At 35.5% G+C, this 20,707-nt stretch overlaps 1 protein-coding gene across 1 annotated transcript in view; it reads left to right on the top strand.

Annotated features, from left to right (window-relative positions):
- The first annotated feature begins 601 nt into the window (after positions 1–601).
- Positions 602–20,707, top strand: part of LOC142343090 (uncharacterized) — a 58,834-nt gene continuing 38,728 nt past the window's right edge. Inside the window, exons 1-7 of the mRNA XM_075394777.1 lie at positions 602–738; positions 6,096–6,231; positions 7,132–7,335; positions 7,968–8,046; positions 18,582–18,765; positions 19,291–19,424; positions 19,808–20,626. Of these exons, the coding sequence (XP_075250892.1) occupies positions 602–738; positions 6,096–6,231; positions 7,132–7,335; positions 7,968–8,046; positions 18,582–18,765; positions 19,291–19,424; positions 19,808–20,626 (1,693 nt within the window). The remainder of the gene's footprint in view (positions 739–6,095; positions 6,232–7,131; positions 7,336–7,967; positions 8,047–18,581; positions 18,766–19,290; positions 19,425–19,807; positions 20,627–20,707) is intronic.

The raw sequence follows: 20,707 nt of genomic DNA, 5'->3' as shown, positions 1-20,707 counted from the left end.
TCAGAGGTCACTTCAGTCTGGCTAATGGGTAAGGCCAATCAACCTGGGCAATGTCAATTGCTGAATTTGATTTCAATTTTTTGTTCAGAAACGAAGTATGAAACTGTCTTTTTCACAGTAACATTAAAGATACCTTTCAAAATTAATAAACAGTGCAACCACTACTTCGTGCCGGCATATTTCACACTTTACAACACAACCAGTAAGATATTACGAGAACACAAAACGGTTATGTGAAATTTTAAAGCTAAAATAGGCTAATAATAAACGAACCTTCATAAAATCCAACAACAGTAAATGGCTTAAACAAACAAATTATCTTCGCATGATTTCATTTTTTCGCTGGTATAACTATTTTTACAACGCTATTAATTTTTATCCGCTAATTAAAACGAATAGAGAGTTTTTCAAACTGAGAAAACCAATCCAGATAATTTTTTAATTAGTTTTATGCAGACCAAAATTCAAAATGACCGGCCTTCATTGCTAACAACTTTGCGTTAACAATTCTATTTTCAGTTTTCGAGTTTTTCTCTTAACAGTTTTGAGAAACAAAATGAAGCGTGAATAACTTATCAATTAAATTCTTCGTGTCGCTGCTATGGCTGAACAAAGCCGAGGTCGTGTTCGGTTTTCGTCCAATTTGACTCAAATTCCCGACAAGCCTCCCCCTGTTTATGACCAGTCTGTGGGCGAACAAGGAGGCGAAGAAACGTTTTCAAACTACCAATCTGTGAGGTCAGTTTTGAGGAAGCGTGGTTTATCAAATGGGGCTTTACAGGCGTGGGAGCTACCAGTTGCCAACATTACAAGAGGATAGTTTCCATCTCTCAAGACCAATGATAGTGCCTACTCATGATAGGAACCTGCTTTTGAACGCCCCAGGACGGGAAACGTCTAGCATTCTTTTGTATCCCTACGAATATTTTGCAATAACTTGCAAGATTCTTACCAGATCTTGCAAAATAAACATCAAATTTGGAGGACTTTAAGCACGATGAATGTTAAAGTTGGGAATTGTCCCAATGCACTTCACACGTTTAGGCAGTTTTTTTAGCTAGTGGTTAACTTTCGTGATTAACTATCTGAAGGTAGCGCTGTTCTCCAGCTTGTTTGTATCATCTACTACTAAGACCAAAGCAAAGACATCAAACAATGCAGAAAATCTGTGAAAACAAAATTTTTCAAGCGTTTTTTGTCGCTCTCACTCAGGACAATGAATGAACCAGTTGAGACGACCAAATAAACGGTTGCTAGTATTTTTCAGAAATGATTTGATTTTTTTTGTACAAATTTTGGAGAATTATTGAGTGTTAACGAAAAAATTGAACTAAGTATTTGAGACATGACAGCTTTTGATCGTTATTTTTTTAGTTAACATAACAAAGAAACTAATAAACATTGTATACATTATTTAATTAAATTAAATTTCGTTTTTAAGGCAATTAGTAGTTTTCTGATGAAGGGTAGTTAGTACAGATGAATATACTAACATAATTACATTTGAAATTAACGAGTAGAATTATGTTTTGAACATAGTTAAGAAAAGGAGTTTTTGTTTTATATCTGAGATTAGAAAATCAATGAAGGCGCAATGGAACTTAGGATCATCATTCTGCAATATAACTATCAGGCAAAAAGGATAGCCAAGTTTTTGATATGAGTGTTTTGAAATAACCTGTCTCTGTTTAGAAACTATAGGTTAAGAAAACCAATATCCAATTGAGACTCTCAGAAATGACCAAATTGAGAGCTCAAAAGGTTTAAAGCGGATGCAACCAGTTCTGCTAAAAACGCATGTCATTTGAATATTTTCCATTAAAGTTCCAGGTACAAACTTGCCAAGAAGCTCAACTTTCGTGAGTTGATGAACCTAAACTCTAACTTTTTGTGGATGTATTTAATTAAATTTTTGTTGATGGAACTTCTTAATTCCAAAAATAGCAGTTCTTAGAAGGAGCATTGAATATTAGTTCCATTTCTAGCATTTTGTCTCTACGCGTTTATATACACACTTTTTTAATCGGCTTAAGTTTCTCCTATTTGAACTTAATCAAACCCAATTCTTCCCCAGGATTCTTTGTTTTTTGGAACGTTTCAACCATGGTAGTATAAGGTGGTATTTTGAAAGAAAGAGCATTTATAATAGAATTTTTTCCCCGTCTTTTATCGAACAAAATCAGGTTGTGCCTGTATCAGTCTGTTTTTTTTTAATGTGTTGGCTTCCGGTGAGCAAAGTAATTTGGCTTTTATGGCTTTACAAGGATAAGAAGCTTCTTTCTTTTCTAATTTCATCAATTCTTCAAAATTGTCACTGAAATTTTGATATTTTGAGTTTTAAATATGATTAAAACAACGTTATCAAATTGATATTGAGCGATTTCCTTGAGATATGTCAGTACTTGTCAGTTAAAACAACAAACAAAGTAACAAAAACTATATGCATTTTCTCCTTGAATTTGTGTTTTAATGTATTTGGTTGTTTTAAGATTAAAGGCAGTGCCTACGACTATAGTAACTTAGTTAGATTACCTGTTTACGTGTATAAATGTGTTTCGAGTTTTATAAGAAGTAAGAACTTTTGTCTTTTATATTTAAGATTAGAAATTCGCTGTTGGCGTAATGCAATTTATTGCCTTCTTTCCTCAGAAAAACAATCGGGAAACAATGATGGTCAAGTTTTGTCCAAAGTGTTTTGCAATTGCCAGACTGTTTATGGGAAAATGTAGGTTCAGAGCGCTGACCTTCAAAAATGTCCAGTTTCAGAACCCAAGAGCTCAAAAGTGATTGCATCCAACTCTGCTAAAACAATGCGAGGGAATTGACTGTTTTCCCTTAAATTTCCAGGTAAAAATTTGCCAAGGTCTTTCTCAGACAGGTGAACTTTAAAGGCTATATAACGCTTGCAAAAAATCTATTTGTGTGAAACACGCAAGTTATTCAATTTGGGCTTGTTTTGCCAAGAATTTACGCACAACACACAGATTTGATATATATATATATATATATATATATATATATATATATATATATATATATATATTCTTATGTATATATAAACGATGGCGAACTTTCACAAAAAAAATTAAGATTGACAGTAAAGTTATAATTAATTTAACTTCAAGTATAGCTCTTTGATATATTTCTGATGATCCTATCGATACTCAGCATTCAGTAAACGATAAACTTCAACGTTAATATCTTTGTTGGTTGTGTCATAAAATTTTTTCGGTTTCCATCTTTTTTTAAATGCTTCTGAAATTTCGAAATTTCTAAAGTAATAAATGAGTAAAGCTTCAATGTCAGTTTGGTACTGAGCAAACCTATGAGTTTGCTGCACAACTAAAAGTCTATTTGTTTTTAGCTATGTGTCTTTCTAGATAAGATAACTTGCCCGGTTGATTCCAAACTTCTCGTTTTCAAGTTAGACTCAACGGACTCGAACACAAAAGGAATCGGTTGGATTTAAAGTTGACTATAATTCTCCCGCAGGCCCTTTTTGGGCTCTGTTTCCGTTTCACTCAATTAATTTTTTTCCCATTGAGCGGTCTTGTATGACAAAATAATAAAATTAAATATTTAAATTTCGAATAAAAAATAACATTAAAGAGGTTGGTAAATATTTGCTTAAATCGAGTGGAGAACTGATCAAAAATGCAAGCAATGTTGAGAATTTTTGAAATTTTGAAAAATATTTTCAGGCATTTATTGTCCTTGATCCGATCTGTCCATTAAAATTCCAATCATTGTAGTCTTTTCTTCCATTTTTTCGACCAAATTGCAATCCGAGTTCTCGACTTTGGTAATTTTACAACAATAGAATAAATAGCTGGTTTAAACAATCCTCATTGCTACTGTAATCTCCTTCACAGAAGTGAGAGCATCGAGAAGACAACGAGAGAGACATAAGTCCAACTGGATCCACATTGCCAGGGCACTACGCATATCTGGCGAAAGTATGGCCCCAGAGATTGTCAATGCTCACAGGAAATGTTTCCGCTTTCATATTTGTCTAGGTTGAAGTCCCAGACCAAACTAAACTATATGATCACAACATCACAGGCAGAAATGAACTAATAAAATCTGATAAGAACAATCCCCTCAGATTTGAAAGAACTACGCTTAACCAAAAAGACTTAACCAAAGTTGACTTAAAAAAAAATCAAAATTAACATAACTGCGTTTAAAATGTGATTGAGATTTGTGGGCTCAAAAATCATTGTTCTTTTTTCATACAAAAATTATAGAAAGATAAATAAATTTCAGCAAAAAATATATTTCAAAGATTTGTGTTGGTTTGGTATTGTATTATACACGCGTTGTTTGTAGAATATTATCAACTTGGGACAGGAATTTCAATACTGAATATTGTAGTCAGATGAATCTTATAAATTCATGAGTTAATCTCTTTCAGCTATAATTGAGTTTGATACTTTCGCGAATCTCATTTATTACTTTTTAACTAATTTCTCTTTTGCAATTAGTTTCTACTTTCCGAAAAAAGTCGAAATGACTTTGTACTAAATTTATAAAAAATAGAGCTTTGTTATTGAAGTCAGTGGCTAGGATAAATTCAGTTCTTTTTCTCTTTTAAAAGTCAAGAAAATTATCTGAGAGGAACTTCAATGAGTGAGTGTTAATTGTTTTTACAAAAAACATCACCAACCACAAAACAGCACCTAAATGTATTACTCGATTTCGGGCGAGATAAAAATATATCTTGAGTAATTTTTCAGCATGCTGCAAAGTAATCTTCAAAAAGGCTGTAATCTTTCTAAAAAATTATTCGTTTTGCACTCTAACAAAGCAACCTTTCTTAGAGAAGCTTGTAATGTCCTGCAAAAAATCTATCTAATGTGAAATTAGAAAACAAGACGCAGCTATGACACCGATTGAAAGACAATGCATATTTAGTCGGTCTATTTTCTACGTTCAATACGAGCATCGACCGGTACCGAAAAAAATTTACTCCCGAAGAAAGTGGCTGGACCTTTCAGGTGTCGAATTCCGTTCAATGCCAAAAGCGATCAAATTTTGTGAAACTGACATCCAGAGGTCAATTAAGAGCCTTAATATGAAAAATAGGATCAAATAAATGTGAAAAGTGCTTACGTTTGGCATTAAGGGCAATTAACAAAATTTTAATCCCTTTGCCGCTCAATTTTACGATTTAATGTTTCAAGATTACTTAATAGGGCACCGCCTTTTTGTCCGCGAAGTTCAAAAATAAATTTTAAATGCACACAGTATTAATATAGAAAAATCCAAATTTGGTAGCTGTGGGCGCGCGGATTGTATAGTTTGAATCTTGTTGACTAAAACTGTTCATTAAAAATTTGAACAGAAAACAGCTAATGATGGTCAACATTGTTTTCTTTCACTTTTAATTTTGAGAAATAAGAAATCTTTTTCAGAATAAAAAAATAAGAAAAAGCAAACAAAATTACCAAAACTCTGTATCTCTCTCTCTCTCTCTCAGACACACAGACATCTTCTCTCTTTCTGCATAGCAAGTTAAGATGACAATTTAGAACGGATAACAATTAATATTCAATGTTCTTTGAAGTTATGTTCACTTTGCAGTTTTTTCGTCTGTTGGTTTCGTTGTCTGAAAAAAACGATTTCAAATTGGTTCTTTATATGGGATTTCTTTTGATTTTTTGGACAAGTATAGACATGGTTGTTAGATTTCTAAAAGTTCTAAGGGTTTTGGATTTTCGGTTGAACATCGCAAGTAATTGAAAATTTATCATTTTTAGGGTGCTTAAAATCTGAGGGTAACACTACTTGTAATTTCTGGAGTTTAGTTGAGAGTTACGAGACAAAATCATTTTTTTTTCGAAAAAAAACAAAAATCAACATCTGAATAAGATTGAATTTTTTGTTCTGGCATGCTCAAACGATATATACTCTGCTTGGAGAAAATGAGAGACCGGAGAGAAGGATAGAAAGTGTGTGTGAGAGAAAGAGATTTGTCAGCAAAATTTTGGAAATCATTGGCAATAATCAGATGAATATTAATAATATCATTTCGATATTAATCAAAACGTCAGGAACTTTTAATGAAACGGAAACAATGAAATTTTGCAACGTAGTGTGTTACTGGTTTTGTTCTGGACAACAGCATACATTATACTATCAGGGGTATTCTTGTACCAAATGATTATTTTGGTAAACGAGTACTTGGACTACAAAGTGGACACTCAGATATCTCTTGTCAGGAACACTAAAGTAGGTCCCAAGTTTGATTGTCATAATAAATTTTTCATCACAAATCGTTTGCAGGGTAAATCAACCAAAAATTTTTTCGATTAGCAACCTACGCCTTAATTCTATGTCAACACGATTTTATTTGCTTAATACGTAATAAATGCTTTTAAATAACTTATGTAATTTTTTGTTCAGTAATGTCAAAATTAAGACAACAGGTAAACAAGGTTTGAAAATTTTTCTCACAATTTTTGTAAACTAAGCTGAGTAAGTTTCCCTGCTGTTATATATATCTGCTGCATCTCGTGAAAATCAGGTGAAAACCGTAAAATATTGACCAATTTGTTAATGATTTTCCAAATATGCAATATCAGTATGATCAGCATGATCAGTAGGATCAGCATGATCAATATGATCAGCATAATCAGTAGGATCAGCATGATCAGTATGATCAACATGATCAGTAGGATCAGCATGATCATCATGATCAGTATTTTAAGAAATTTGTAAATATTATAAATTATTCATTATTTTCAAAAATTTTTAAAATTTTTCGAATGGCTTCAGATACAAGTGAAATGCAAAAAGCCTTTGCGTGAGTTAAAGAAAATTTGTAGAAAACACTGAAAATCGTTCGATGAAAAATTTATAATTTTTTAAAATAAATTTTGCATTATAATCTACCAATTTATAAATCTTTATAAATTATCCATTATTTTCAAAAAATTTATAAATATTTATAAATTATCCATTATTTTTCGACTGGGCATGGCTTCAGCACAATAACGGTTCTTACGGAAATGCAAAATGGTTGAAAATAACACGATAGAGTGCTTACTTTTTTGTAAACATCCTGAGAACTCCATACATATGTATAAGGGGTCCGCAACCGGAGAAAAAGAGACAGACATTTTATTTTAGGCCACTTTTCCAAGTGTGACAGTGTGCAATTCGAATCCAGTGCGCAAGAGTGTGGTATCCAGGGTATCGAAGTACGAGGGCCTGGGAGACCTGGATCTCTATGTGACTACTTCCATGTACAACTCCCTGGCTGAAGATCTGGGTGTAAACTACACATTCGAAATTGACTGTGGTGACGGAAATGTTGACTGTCCGAACACTGGGGTGAGTTTTTCTCATTCCTAACCCCTGTCGGATATTTGTAAAAGATCTCAATAGACGATCTGCATTACAAGCGTCTAGAGGTACTGATATACATCAATTTTCAAAGAAAGTAGCTGTGACTTAAAAACCAATCAGAAGGATAAATTATAAGTACAAACCGTTCTCATTCATATCGTAACTTTTATCGTACAAAGTGGAAAGCAGCAATAGAAGGGAGTGATTTACTCAAAAACTCTGTACCGGTAGACGCTAGCTTGTATTGCATGTTGTGATGTACAGTTTCCCCATGACAGCGACCTAATTGGTATGACAATAGGGTTCTTGTGTGACGTACCAGATCCCAGGTTCTTAAGGGCGGAAAATTTTCATTGGGTGAACTAGTTCTTTGTAGAATGAGACGCTCTATTACTTGCTTGAGGAAAACTTTAGCATGTATCACTTCTGAAGACTCTTTCTAAGTTTTTGTGAAGTTTTCCAAGCTTTCCAATTTTTTGGGGAAAATACAATGAAAAAATTATCCACATTTGGTGCTGAGTCACTCTCAAGTTCCTATCCAATGAGTGAGTGAAAAAATTTGAAGCTGTGAAATAATAGTAATTTTCGACGGCACATTTTGTATGCGGTTGTTTCAGCAATGCATTCCTGTGTCGTGGATCTGTGATGAAATACCCGACTGTGCAGATGAGTGGGACGAAGGAGGAGTTTTCCCAGGTATGACCCTCTTTTCCGCTGTTGAAAATCAACTCACAAAGGTCAAAGCAAATTGAGGACCCACAATGAATCACTTAGAAATGAAATCTGGAAATAAAGTTGTTTTGTTTCCTCGGACAGCTTTTGATCATATATATATAGATGTTTTTTAATAATGAAAAAAATAGATCAGTTTTTAAACCATGCAAGTATTCAATAATTTTATTTAATCAAATCAAACAAGCGATATAAACAGATTTAATAAATACAATGGTTTCGTCAAAAATTAACACTCTAAACTACTGTTTAATGAAATATGTTCATTTTAAGAAATGTGCAAAATGTTCTAATTTATTTGAGTTTTTGTTTGTTGCTGGCCAAAGATATTGCGGTAATTTGCTCCAATTTTTCACAAATTGGTGATAATTGATTTCCATTAAATATTGACATGCGTATTTTGACTATTTTTATATTGTTTTGTTTCGACAATCGTTTTGAAGGGACTGCAATCCGTGGAAAGTGTTGCACCTTTTTTTGCTCAAGTTATCGTAACAGAATATTTTAGTGTCACTTTAGCTATCAACAGCTGTGACAAGTTTAACTTTTTCGGGATCAAAAAATCAAATTCTCAGTAGAAATTTTCAAGAAAAATGTTTGGAGGCTCACTAAGGATCAAAAAACCAAAAAAAACCTGTAATAGACAGAGACGCTTATGATTTTTTGGGGTTATAAAAGCTATATCTGGTTCACATAAGGACATTATAAAAGTTACAATTTTTTGACGAATTACTTTTTTTTAATGAAAAAGTTTTTTTAATTCTCCAGTGATCAGCAGTTTTGAACTGAAATCCCAAATATCGAAAATATCAAACAAAGTTCTTTTATGTGATGTTTTGTGGGGTATTTGCGTTTATGCGTGTTTGTGTTTGTGTGTGTGTGTGTCTGTGTGTGTATGTGTGTGTGTGTGTGTGTGTGTGTGTGTGTGTGTGTTTGCGAATCTCTTCTGGCTAGTCTCTCTCTCTCCCTCCCTCTCTCTCTCTCTCTCTCTCTCTCTCTCTCTCTCTCTCTCTCTCTCTCTCTCTCTCTCTCTCTCTCTCTCTCTCTCTCTCTCTCTCTCTCTCTCTCTCTCGTCTCTCTGTGTGTATGCTGGAATGTGTATGTTGCTGGCTTACGGGTGAATGTATTTGACTGTTGCAATGTTCGTTTTTTGTTTGCTTCAATTTGAAAGTTTGTTATTTTTTGGTGTTGTGTCTTTTAGGATTAGTTGAATTAACTGACCTTACAACCTCCTAAGATCCTACAAAAGGCGTGTACTCAGTTTAATTTTACATTGGTACTTGTCACTTTAATCATCCATCAAAATTATAGTTTTAATTTATGACTCCTTAATTTAAAAATTAAATTTTGAAATTTGATCCCAAAAAAATTTAATTTTGCAAAACTGTTCTCAAACGTCTCAGCCAATTTTTTGGATGCAAATCCAATCAGCAACAAGAGAAATTTTACTTTCATCAGTAAAGGTAATGTCATTTAGATTCAATTACCATTTCGGTAGGGCTAGGGCTTTGTTTGTTCTATACAGAGAACCACTTTATCCTTTTTCTCAATTTTTTCTTTGAAAACAAAAATTTCCACCTACAGGACTTCCAAAGTTTTTTGCCATTTCTTTTTTAAATTATCTTGCAGCGGTTAGTAAGTAAGCCACCTAATATGTTTTTGATAGCAAGAGAAGCAAAAATTAGGTGATTGAGGCAAAATTTTTGGGGTTAACAAACCCTAATGTAAAAGGGTTTCCTCTAAATTTAATATTAAATAGTTGCGACAGTGATAAGAGAGCAAATTTTAGCTTTGAAGTGCTAACATTTTGGGAAAAGATTGTTCAAAAATGTGCAATTTTGGTCGACCGAAGGTAAGAAAAAATCTCTTCAGTTTGATCACAAACGCTGCTTAATGCGGTGTCCAGCGCAAGCCTATTGTTAATTAAAAAGCAGCGCAACAAAACTTTGAAGTTTTATCATTCGGTTTCATATAAATGGTAATGGTTTTGAAGTGAACTGAAGTCAATTTGGAACCACATGACAAATAAAAATGTTATAGACCTTCCTGGGGGGTATGATAGAAGAGCCAAAAATGACACACAGAATTATGTGTGTCATGCCATGTTGTTTCCTTACACATTTTCCTTCAAATTTTGCAGTATTTTTACCTTAATTTTAGTGGTAGCTGAGATTCAACAATATTGGACGCAATGACTGTAGGAAAACGTGAAAGTTTCAGGCGCAACCATATTCACCAAAAAAATTCGTATAATGCTCTCCTTCTGAAAGTTAATATTATTATAACAAAGTTTTGACTTCAAATGTAGGAAATTGCTGGTAAATTCAGTTTTCCAACACATTTATAAATGACCCAAACGCAATTATAAAAAATTTACATTGTCTACTTGATGTTCCGAAGATCGTATCAAAACACCACCATTATTTTTTACTTTTTTGAATTTGAAACAAACAAAAACTCATATTTGTAATATTAATCTGCCAACCAAACAAAAAATAAAATCACACAATCTTGTTAAAAGTTTTTGAAAAATTGTTTCAATTGGAATATAACGTGCGAATATATGACGATATTAATTCTCCTTATACACAAAAAACTCAAATGACCGATTTCTTACGTTTTTCAAAACAAACATATCGAAAATTTATTCCTAACCAAACCTTTTCCCATTTTTTTCATCTCTTTTTGTTCTATTGGACTACGAAGTCAACTTTTTGACTATGCCTGGGCAGATGCTCCATTTTTACGAATCAAAGAATTTGAATTGTATTGGGGCGCTGTCCATTTTTTAAAAGATCTCTGTGGTATAATAGTACCTTCATCTTAAAAGTTTTAGTTTTGAGTTGCTAAATTAAGATAATCCATTATCATTTATCTAGTTCATTTTCGCTCTTTAAAATTTGTTCAATTTGTAAAGTTAGATTTCTGAAGATCAAATCCCAAGATTTCACGTCGTTAAAATTTGTTTACAATTTGTTGCATGATTGAATGTCTGTTCATAAATCTTGTAAAGATTTGCCGCTTTAAATTGTCTGATGATATGAATAAGTTATTGTTCAACCATTTTAATTCTTTCAATTTCATTCTTCTGAAATTCATAATTCAAATCAGTTAACTAAATTCTTTTCTCGAAATCGTTCCGCCAAAGTCTAATCTATACGATTCAAAAGTAAACTGTATTTCGTTAAGCGAAACACTAGTACAAAATAGAAGTGAGATTTCGCTCCGCCAAATCAGGAATTATTTTGTAACTCAAATAAATAAATTCCACTCGACAAAATTTAGCATTGATTCGCTCCGCGAATTTATAGCTAAACACTCGCTTGCAATTCAATCTAATTGGCGTCGCCGATCAATAAACCCTACAGTTTCCCATTTTGTACGACATGGCGCAGCCAGCTCGCGAATCCCGAAAAACACCTCTATCGATAGAGCCATTTTGGGAACGGCCGACTTCAGACCCACCGATCAGATGGGATAAATGGAGAATACAAGTGAAATTAGCGATTCTCGCTCGGGAAAACATCACAATTGATACATTGTTGCAACCTAAACCGACAGAAGTTCGTTTGCCGGCAGAACCGAAATATGAGGCATCAATCGAAGATGCGACAGAGGAAACAGAAAGAGACAGACGAATTCGAAATAATCAATTGAAATTGCAGTGGGAGCTCAAATGTCAGAAAATAATTGAGGCAGGAATACTTTGTGGAGAACGACCATGGAACTTGTGCGACCAAAAATGCGTCTCTCTGTTATACTTGAGTATAGGCACGGAAGGACGACGTCTGCTAACACAAAAATTCCCACATGACAATATCTATGATTTGTCAACCCTCAAACTGTGGGAAATGATGGAGATCGCCTTCATTCGCCCCAGAAACATTACATTCGATAGATATGTCTTCTTTTCCAGAAAACAAAAGAAGGGCGAGTCAGTTGAGCAATTTTACAGTGTTCTTAAGGAACTTGCAGAAAACTGCGATTTTGAAAACCGTGAGGAGGCCATAATAAGGGATATCTTCATTACAAACATGTTAGACGACGACATCCAACGAGAGCTACTTCGAGATACGGTAGAACCAGAAAGGGCTCTCAGTATTGCAGTGAACATGGAAATGGGCAACCAAAATCAACAACGGATTTCATCCAACAATGGAGGAAACGGCAACGCAGTAAACGTGATACAACAGAATAGTCGACTTCGCGGCGCGGGTGTGCGTGGTAATCAATCGACGAGGATAACAACGAATCGCACCTCCATTGGACAATGCCGTGGCTGTGGTCAAAGTTGGACACCTACACATCGTCAGGTTTGCCCCGCCATGGGTAAGAAATGTAATTATTGTGGTTTGCAAAATCATTTTGCAAACGTATGTCGTCGACGACTTAATAACTCGAGAACTAATCAACAAAATAATCGTATTAATACAGTAGAAAATGTAGACACTTCAAATCAAAACTCAAGTCAAGAAAACCAAAATGTTAACTACATAAACTATAATGCGGAAACCCACTCAGACTACGATTCCTCTGACGATAACTATGTCGCTACTATCGAAAACGTCGATTCACCGAATACAACTTTGCAAAATTTATCAATTATTATTGGTAACACAAATTGTGACTTACTACTTGATTCCGGTAGTGGCTGTACCATAATAAACATGTCATTAGCAAGAGAAATAATGTTCAACTGTATCCAATCCCAATGGTCAGAGAAAAAGCCGCAAGAATTGAAGTCTTTTTCGAATGATATAGTTCAACCACTTGGAACATTGAAAACTCCTGTAAAATGCAACGACTGGTATATCTCGAAAGCAAGAATTACAGTAGTACCTGACGGATTTAGACCAATATTAGGAAGAGACCTTTTTGACCAATTAGGTATTACAATAACTCAAAAACCTTGTCCAAAAATCGAAGTTAACAACGTGGATCAAACGTGTGTAATAAAAAAATCACTAGCAAAAGAGTTTCCTGAACTAATATCACGAATTGGCAAATCAAAAAATCATACAGTAAACTCCAAATTTCACAGAAACTATCGAGTTGTACATCAAAAAGGTAGAAAAGTACCAATACACCTCCAACCAAAAGTAAAAATTGAGTTAGAAAAACTGCTTAATGAAGGACACATAGAAAAACTAAACAATTGCTCAGATCAATTTTTCATATCCCCAATAGTCATCACTGTGAAAAAGGATCAGTCAATAAAAATAGCACTGGATTCAAAAATTCTCAACAAAGCGATTCATAAAAACAAGTACCAAATGCCGAACATTGACTCACTAATTCAAACTATTTCGCAAACTCTGTCATCGGCGCCGCAAGAGACCGCATATTTTACAACGCTTGATCTGCAGTACGCGTACAGCCAACTCAATTTACATAACGACACGGCCCGCCATTGTAACTTTAATATTGTTAGTGGAGATATGACAGGAACATATCGATTTAAAACGGGATTCTATGGTTTAACAGATATGCCAGCAGAATTTCAAAAAGCTATTGACTGTACTCTTGCGGGTTTGGAAAATACATTCTGTTTTTTGGACGACATATTAATAGTAAGCAGAGGAAGAATCGAAAAACACTTGGATTTGGTACGAAAATGCTTAATAAGACTTGACCAAGAAAATCTGCGAATTAATTTGGCAAAATGTCATTTTGCTAAAGACAAAATTGAATGGCTCGGTCACAACATTACACAGTCAGGTGTAACACCTCTCTCGAGCAAAACAGACGCAATTGAAAAATTAGCATCACCAACTAACCTCAAAAAACTTAGATCATTTATGGGATCAGTTCATCACTTAGGAAAATTCATTCCGAACCTGTCTCAACTATGTTACCCTCTTAGACCTTTGTTAAAGAAAAACACTAAGTTCATTTGGACGGACGAGCATGAAAAACACTTTTGCTTAATTAAAGAGAAAATTGCGGAAACAACGGAAAATAAACATTTCAATCCAGAGTTAGAAACACGCATTAAATGCGATGCTTCACGTAAAGGATTAGGATGCGCATTGGAGCAACGAACGCCTAATGGTTGGCACACTGTAGCATTTGCATCGCGATTTCTTAATTCAGTAGAAGATAGATACAGTGTTAACGAACTCGAACTCCTAGGGGTGGTGTGGTCTATCGAACATTTTAAATACTATCTCTACGGAAAACCATTCACCGTCATCACTGATCATAGAGCCCTCTTATCTATTATGCGAGAAAATAGATCTAATAAGTCAAACAATAGCAGATTAACACGTTGGGTGGACCGATTATTGCCATTTGATTTTTCAATTGACCATCTTCCTGGCTCAAAAATGGGCTTAGTGGATTACATTTCTCGCGACCCACATCAACAAGCTGCCAATATATCTACATACGATGAACAATTCATAGTAGCAAAATTGGATGTAATTAAGCGCGGCGCGAAACGCTTTCTATTAAATGCTGAAAATTACGTTGATTTCGCAGCGCGAAATCCACCCACAAAATGCGACGAACATAATCTAAATTCCATTAACAAATTTGGAAGTGAATTGGCACCGCGAAATCCAGAACATTCTAATATTACGCTAACTGACAATTCAATTAGCGAATTAAGCCCAATTAATGCAAATACCAAACCCAAAATTGAAATAGCCAACATTCCAAACTCGCTTTCTGCCTACAATCGCTCAGCTAATCAGTCGCATAGTAATTTAAACAATTTCCAGCGAATAGCCCAAAAATTTAGACAAGTTTACATGATGTCCCAGCCGAATTCCGACGACAAAACACTCATGTCTGTTAAGCAATCCACTCCATCAAGAGTTCGCTTCGCGGATGCAGGGCCCTCAATTGCATCAACCGCTCCAATTGTCCCAGCCGCACCCAGTACCCCAACAACACCGACAACAGACACAACAGGCACTTCCACTTCAGGCGACGAATTATATCTAGACTCGTTTAATTTTGCGTTATCGAAAATATTTTCCAGCTCTCTAATGGCGAGTCTAACGACAAAAGACGCTATACTTAAAGAAATTCGTGACTGTATCCTCACAGGTAATGAGGACCGTTGTAAGCAGATCTCGCCGTATATACACAGTTACTGGAAAGATCTTCATGTGAAGAGTGGGTGTGTATGTATTGACGATAGAATAGCACTCCCGCACACAATAAAGGACGCCTATGTGGACGCAATCCACGCCACGCATCCGGGCACATGGGGCATGACAGACATGGCATCGCACGCGTGGTGGCCATATATGCATCGTGATTTGGCCACAAAGACGGCGAAGTGCAACCCGTGTGTAAAAATCGGTAAAAATTTAAAATCTATAATACCAATTAAAAAATGGGCACCATTAAAACTATGTAAAGTTCCCAATGAAGAAATTCAAATTGATTTTGGCGGACCCATATATAATGAGAAAAATCAAGAAGTCTACTTTCTTGCATGTATTGACCGATTTTCGAAATTTCCATCAGCTGAGGTATTTGAAAACGCGAATGCAGATAATATTTTGAAATTCCTTCAAGAATATGTTTTATTACACGGTATACCCCGTGCAATTAGACTAGATCAAGCTAGATGTCAAACGGGCCAGCGAATTAAAGCATTCTGTAATCAAAATAATATAGAGCTAATTGAAGCACCAATACACGATCACAGAGCTATCGGCTTAGTGGAGAGGCTAATTCAAACAATCAAGAATCGTCTAGCATGTATTAAAACGGCGGCACGAAATCAATTTAATATAAAGGCTTCAATAAATTCAATAATATCAACTGCGAATCTGTCGTCAAAAGACGATAAACATGTCACCATTTGAAGCACATTTTGGTCGAAAAGCAAATACGCCTTTAAGTAACATAACAACAAAGCCAGACCCTAAAAGTCTAACATACAATAACATTCTAAATAAATATTTAGATCTGGAGACAGTTAGATGGGATCAACTAATTAAAGATGAGAATTGGACGAACGAAGAAAGGAGTGACACAGAAGTGGAGGACAACAAATTTCACTTATGTAAAGATGCGGAAAAACGACAACAAGAAGACACTAACAAAGAGTCCCGCTTCATCCTACATCCGGATGTATGTCAACCACTACCGAGGACAGAGACTTCACTAGAATTAAAACTGGCAAAGAAACGACCAAGGACTAAAAGGTCCAAGAAGAGTCTAGATGGACTCTATGAAGTATTGGCCCCCGGTTCCTCTGTAATCAAAACAGACGAACACACGTCTGTCATAAAAGAGCCTGGCAAACGAGAAGTCACAATCCGGAACTCCAATTTGGCTAAATTTGGGACAAAGGCAGAGAGGGGGACTGAGCTTCAAGCCTATGCCAATAGGAGACCAACGATCCCAACAGGAAAAACTACGGAGGAGCTTATTAATAATCATGCTAAAGAGTTGAGAAGAAAAATCGAGGGAGGAAAGAAAATGAAACACCGTCGAATCGCTGATGATATCAGCACTGTGTCATCCATACACTCAAATGTAACACGGGCACTACGAGTAAAGATGCCGATCAAACCAAAGCGTCATGTACCAATCGCGCCGCCAAATCAACAACCAGATCAAGATACTCAACCCGCAGCGCCAATAGACCTCCCCACATCTAGTATTGTAATAGCAGAACCGCCAAGTCGACCCAAAAGAAAAGCCGCTAGTAAAGCCTCCGCAAATCTTATGCCCGCCAAACGAACACGAGCATCAACTTCGGTCACTGAAACAGACGAATCGGCAGCTTCGTCACAAACATGCCCCCCAATGACATCCAGTTCGAGTGTAACAGGAAAACAAAAAAGACGGCAGAAATTGAAACAACAACAAATAGAAAACAAAACGCTAATCTCACAGATTCAAACGGCCGCCTCACAAACCCAACATGTAGAATCGAATTTTACAGTGCCGCAATGCTCACCAACTCCCGCTTTCCCAGTTCAATACTACGTTTCACCAAACTACGAAGGACCTGAGGTGTCGATGACAGTTGGTGAGGCAGAACGTTATTATGAGAGCGAGAGTGACTAAATTGAAAATATCTCAAAATAAACATTACTCAAAAACTTTATTTAAACTCTCAAAACTTTATGATATTAATTAATTTACAAGTACATATTTTACTAATTTTCTGCTAAATAATTCTCATTATTTACTTCTCCAAAGGGGAAAATGTGGTATAATAGTACCTTCATCTTAAAAGTTTTAGTTTTGAGTTGCTAAATTAAGATAATCCATTATCATTTATCTAGTTCATTTTCGCTCTTTAAAATTTGTTCAATTTGTAAAGTTAGATTTCTGAAGATCAAATCCCAAGATTTCACGTCGTTAAAATTTGTTTACAATTTGTTGCATGATTGAATGTCTGTTCATAAATCTTGTAAAGATTTGCCGCTTTAAATTGTCTGATGATATGAATAAGTTATTGTTCAACCATTTTAATTCTTTCAATTTCATTCTTCTGAAATTCATAATTCAAATCAGTTAACTAAATTCTTTTCTCGAAATCGTTCCGCCAAAGTCTAATCTATACGATTCAAAAGTAAACTGTATTTCGTTAAGCGAAACACTAGTACAAAATAGAAGTGAGATTTCGCTCCGCCAAATCAGGAATTATTTTGTAACTCAAATAAATAAATTCCACTCGACAAAATTTAGCATTGATTCGCTCCGCGAATTTATAGCTAAACACTCGCTTGCAATTCAATCTAATTGGCGTCGCCGATCAATAAACCCTACAGTTTCTCATTTTGTACGACAATCTCTAAACACATTTTCATGATTCTTGAAGTCAAATTGGAGTAGTGATTTTGGTCACGCCGAAACGGGAAGTGGAGCGAAAAAGCGGGTGGTTTTGCGGCGTGTAATTATTTTCTTCTAATTTTAAAGTAAAGTGAGAAAACGGTGTTTGAACAAAATTTAGCTTTCTCGCTAGTGGTTTTTTGTTCACAAGCGCCATTTTGACATTAATTTTCAGTTTTCTTTTATTTTTTTTGCTCTGATTTTTTTAGAAATGGTTTTATCATTTCACTCAGAGTCCGTTCTAAGCCCTAGTTAAGATATCTTTGGTTAGAAAATGTAAGAAACGGTCGGTATCGTCGTTTTTTTCTAGCCAAAAACGACGAAAGCCCTTACGATTTTTTCGTCGGTGTCGTTGCTTTTGTTCGTTAATAAACATAAGAAATAGTCGGTATCGTCGTTTTTAGACGTAAGACAGATTCAGTATCGTCGTTTTTTAAACGTAAGAAAGCATCGGTAACGCCGTTTTCAAACGTAAGAAAGCATCGGTATCGTCGTTTATCAAATGCAAGGGAGGTTCGGTTTCGTCTTTTTTAGCGTAGGAAAGCATCGGTATCGAGGTTCCAACAAGTTGATTTTAGAACAATGAATGTAATATAATATACAGGTCTAGTTTTTGTTTAGTCAATAAAAATTCTTTGAATAGTACGTCAGGACTTGTCCTGCTATGTTTTGTTATTTCTTTTTCTAATCAGAAATGTTCTCGTGTGACACGTGGAGTATGAACTCGAGTGAACTGTTCCAACTGTACAATCCTGATGACTACTGTGTGTCTGGATACATCAAGTGCAGTGAGGAGCAACCCATATGCGCCGTGCCCTGTGACGGCGAAGGATATACCGAATGTGTTAATGGACTGGACGAATCAGTCGCCTTGGGGTTAGTGAATATCTTCTGGACGCATACCCAGTCTTTGAGATTCCACACCGTCGCAGGCGGAACACACCTCCAGACAGATTTTCGCGATGGACAAAACTCTCCATGTTTCCATGATTATGAGGCATGTTATCCCTGGTGCGCTCATTTCGGTCTAGATATGTTAATATTTTCGGACTGGGTTCCGACTTTCAAATTAGAATACCGCCCCTCCCGACCCGCATGAACATAATTTGATTTCATAATCATGTCTACAGAAACTACTGCGCTTTTTCAGCACTAATAAGGGTTTGAGGTAAATCTAATACTGGTTTGAATAGTCGAAGAGGCGGCAATGTCCATTTCAGTCAATGCATTGAACTATAATTATGAAAGTATAAAAATGCCAATCGTCGATAGTCATTCCATTTGGGGCTTTTAGGGTGGGGGGTAAGATGGTGGTTAATTTGCTATTCATACCCTTGCTCCAAATTACTGCCGCACCCTTCAACCTTTCTGATTAACCAGATTTAACTTGATATAACTTAGATGTCCGGAGACGACTCCCTGTTGGGTGGTGCTGAATGCGACAGATCAGGAGCAGAGCTTCACTTCTGAGAATTATGACGAGAATGGACAGTATGATAGGGAAACTCACTGTACATGGGTCATCAATGCTCAAAGTAAGCATCTGCTCAAGAAAAACAACTAGAATCTAAAAAGCCTTTATCATTAAATAAACTGATTCTGAAGAAGAACATTCAACTTTATCCAAAATTTTAATTTCTATGACCAAATTTGGATGAATATTTTCTGTATTGAAAAAAAAATTACATTAGCCGCGGAAACTAGTGACAAAAATGGAAATCTTTGAGCCTTTTTCGTGAATTGCGTTACAAAATTCTCCTTTCAAAAGAATTTATGTTATTGTGCGGATTCCACTTTTTGTCTGTATTTTTTTGGTGGGAGAGGATTCTTTTTTTGAATTTTAAGCAAGGAGTTATATCGAGATTTACTTTACGGGACGCAAACGCAGATGACCTCATAATCTGTCTATTACTTTTAGGCTCATCAGACGTCGTCCAAATAAGAATCGATCCAGACTTCGCGATTGAGTTCGAACCCCAGTGTCATTACGATTACCTTCAATTCCGAGACGGCCCCTCTGAGATATGGCCTCTTTTCCGATTTTCATACTTAACACGTCTTTGTGGATCAGTTGCACCAAACATTTCAATTAAATCTACGGGATCTTCAATATTCATATTCTTTTATTCTGATGAAACGGAACAGGATCGGGGATTCAAAATTTATTACAGATCAGTAACTTCGAACTCACGCGCAAAACGAGATGTGAATACATATCTAAATCCGAGTCATCTTCGCCGACATAATTCGTTTCAAAGATTTCAACAGATTTCTAGAGCGACGCGACATACTTCCAAATCAAGAAATACTGATTTCACTGATCTGGTTTTTGAAAATCATCGTCAAAAACGTACGGCCGGAAATTTTTCCCAGACCTACTTGTCTTCGTACACTTGGGTTAATTATGACAGCCAGTCATCGAATAGTTATGGAAGTTCTAATAACCGGTTTAACCCTTATGATGAAAACGGTGATATTACTTATGACTACGGGTTTTGGGACTATTATGACTACTGGTACGATAATTATGACCCTTACAATAATTTTGAAGACGATTTGGAAACGTATGATTGGATCCAAGCGTATAGCCAATCACAAGCTTTGGATTACTCAGACTTCAGGAATTTTGCCCTGTTTTCTATGAAAGAATTGAAGTATTTTGGGACCCAGGCTGAAGATTTTGTAGCACAGTGTACCTTTGACGGCCGAGATTGTTCATACACAAGTTTCCAAAGGGGCATTTTTCTTTCAGACGTCCATTAAAAGTTTTTAGGGTCACTTCGGTTATATATATATATATATATATATATATATATAT

The sequence above is a fragment of the Convolutriloba macropyga genome, chromosome 7 (genome assembly GCF_964194025.1).
Source record: "Convolutriloba macropyga chromosome 7, txConMacr16.3, whole genome shotgun sequence".
In the NCBI taxonomy this organism is placed as follows: domain Eukaryota; kingdom Metazoa; phylum Xenacoelomorpha; order Acoela; family Convolutidae; genus Convolutriloba; species Convolutriloba macropyga.
This window is presented reverse-complemented; position numbering and strand designations above follow the sequence as displayed.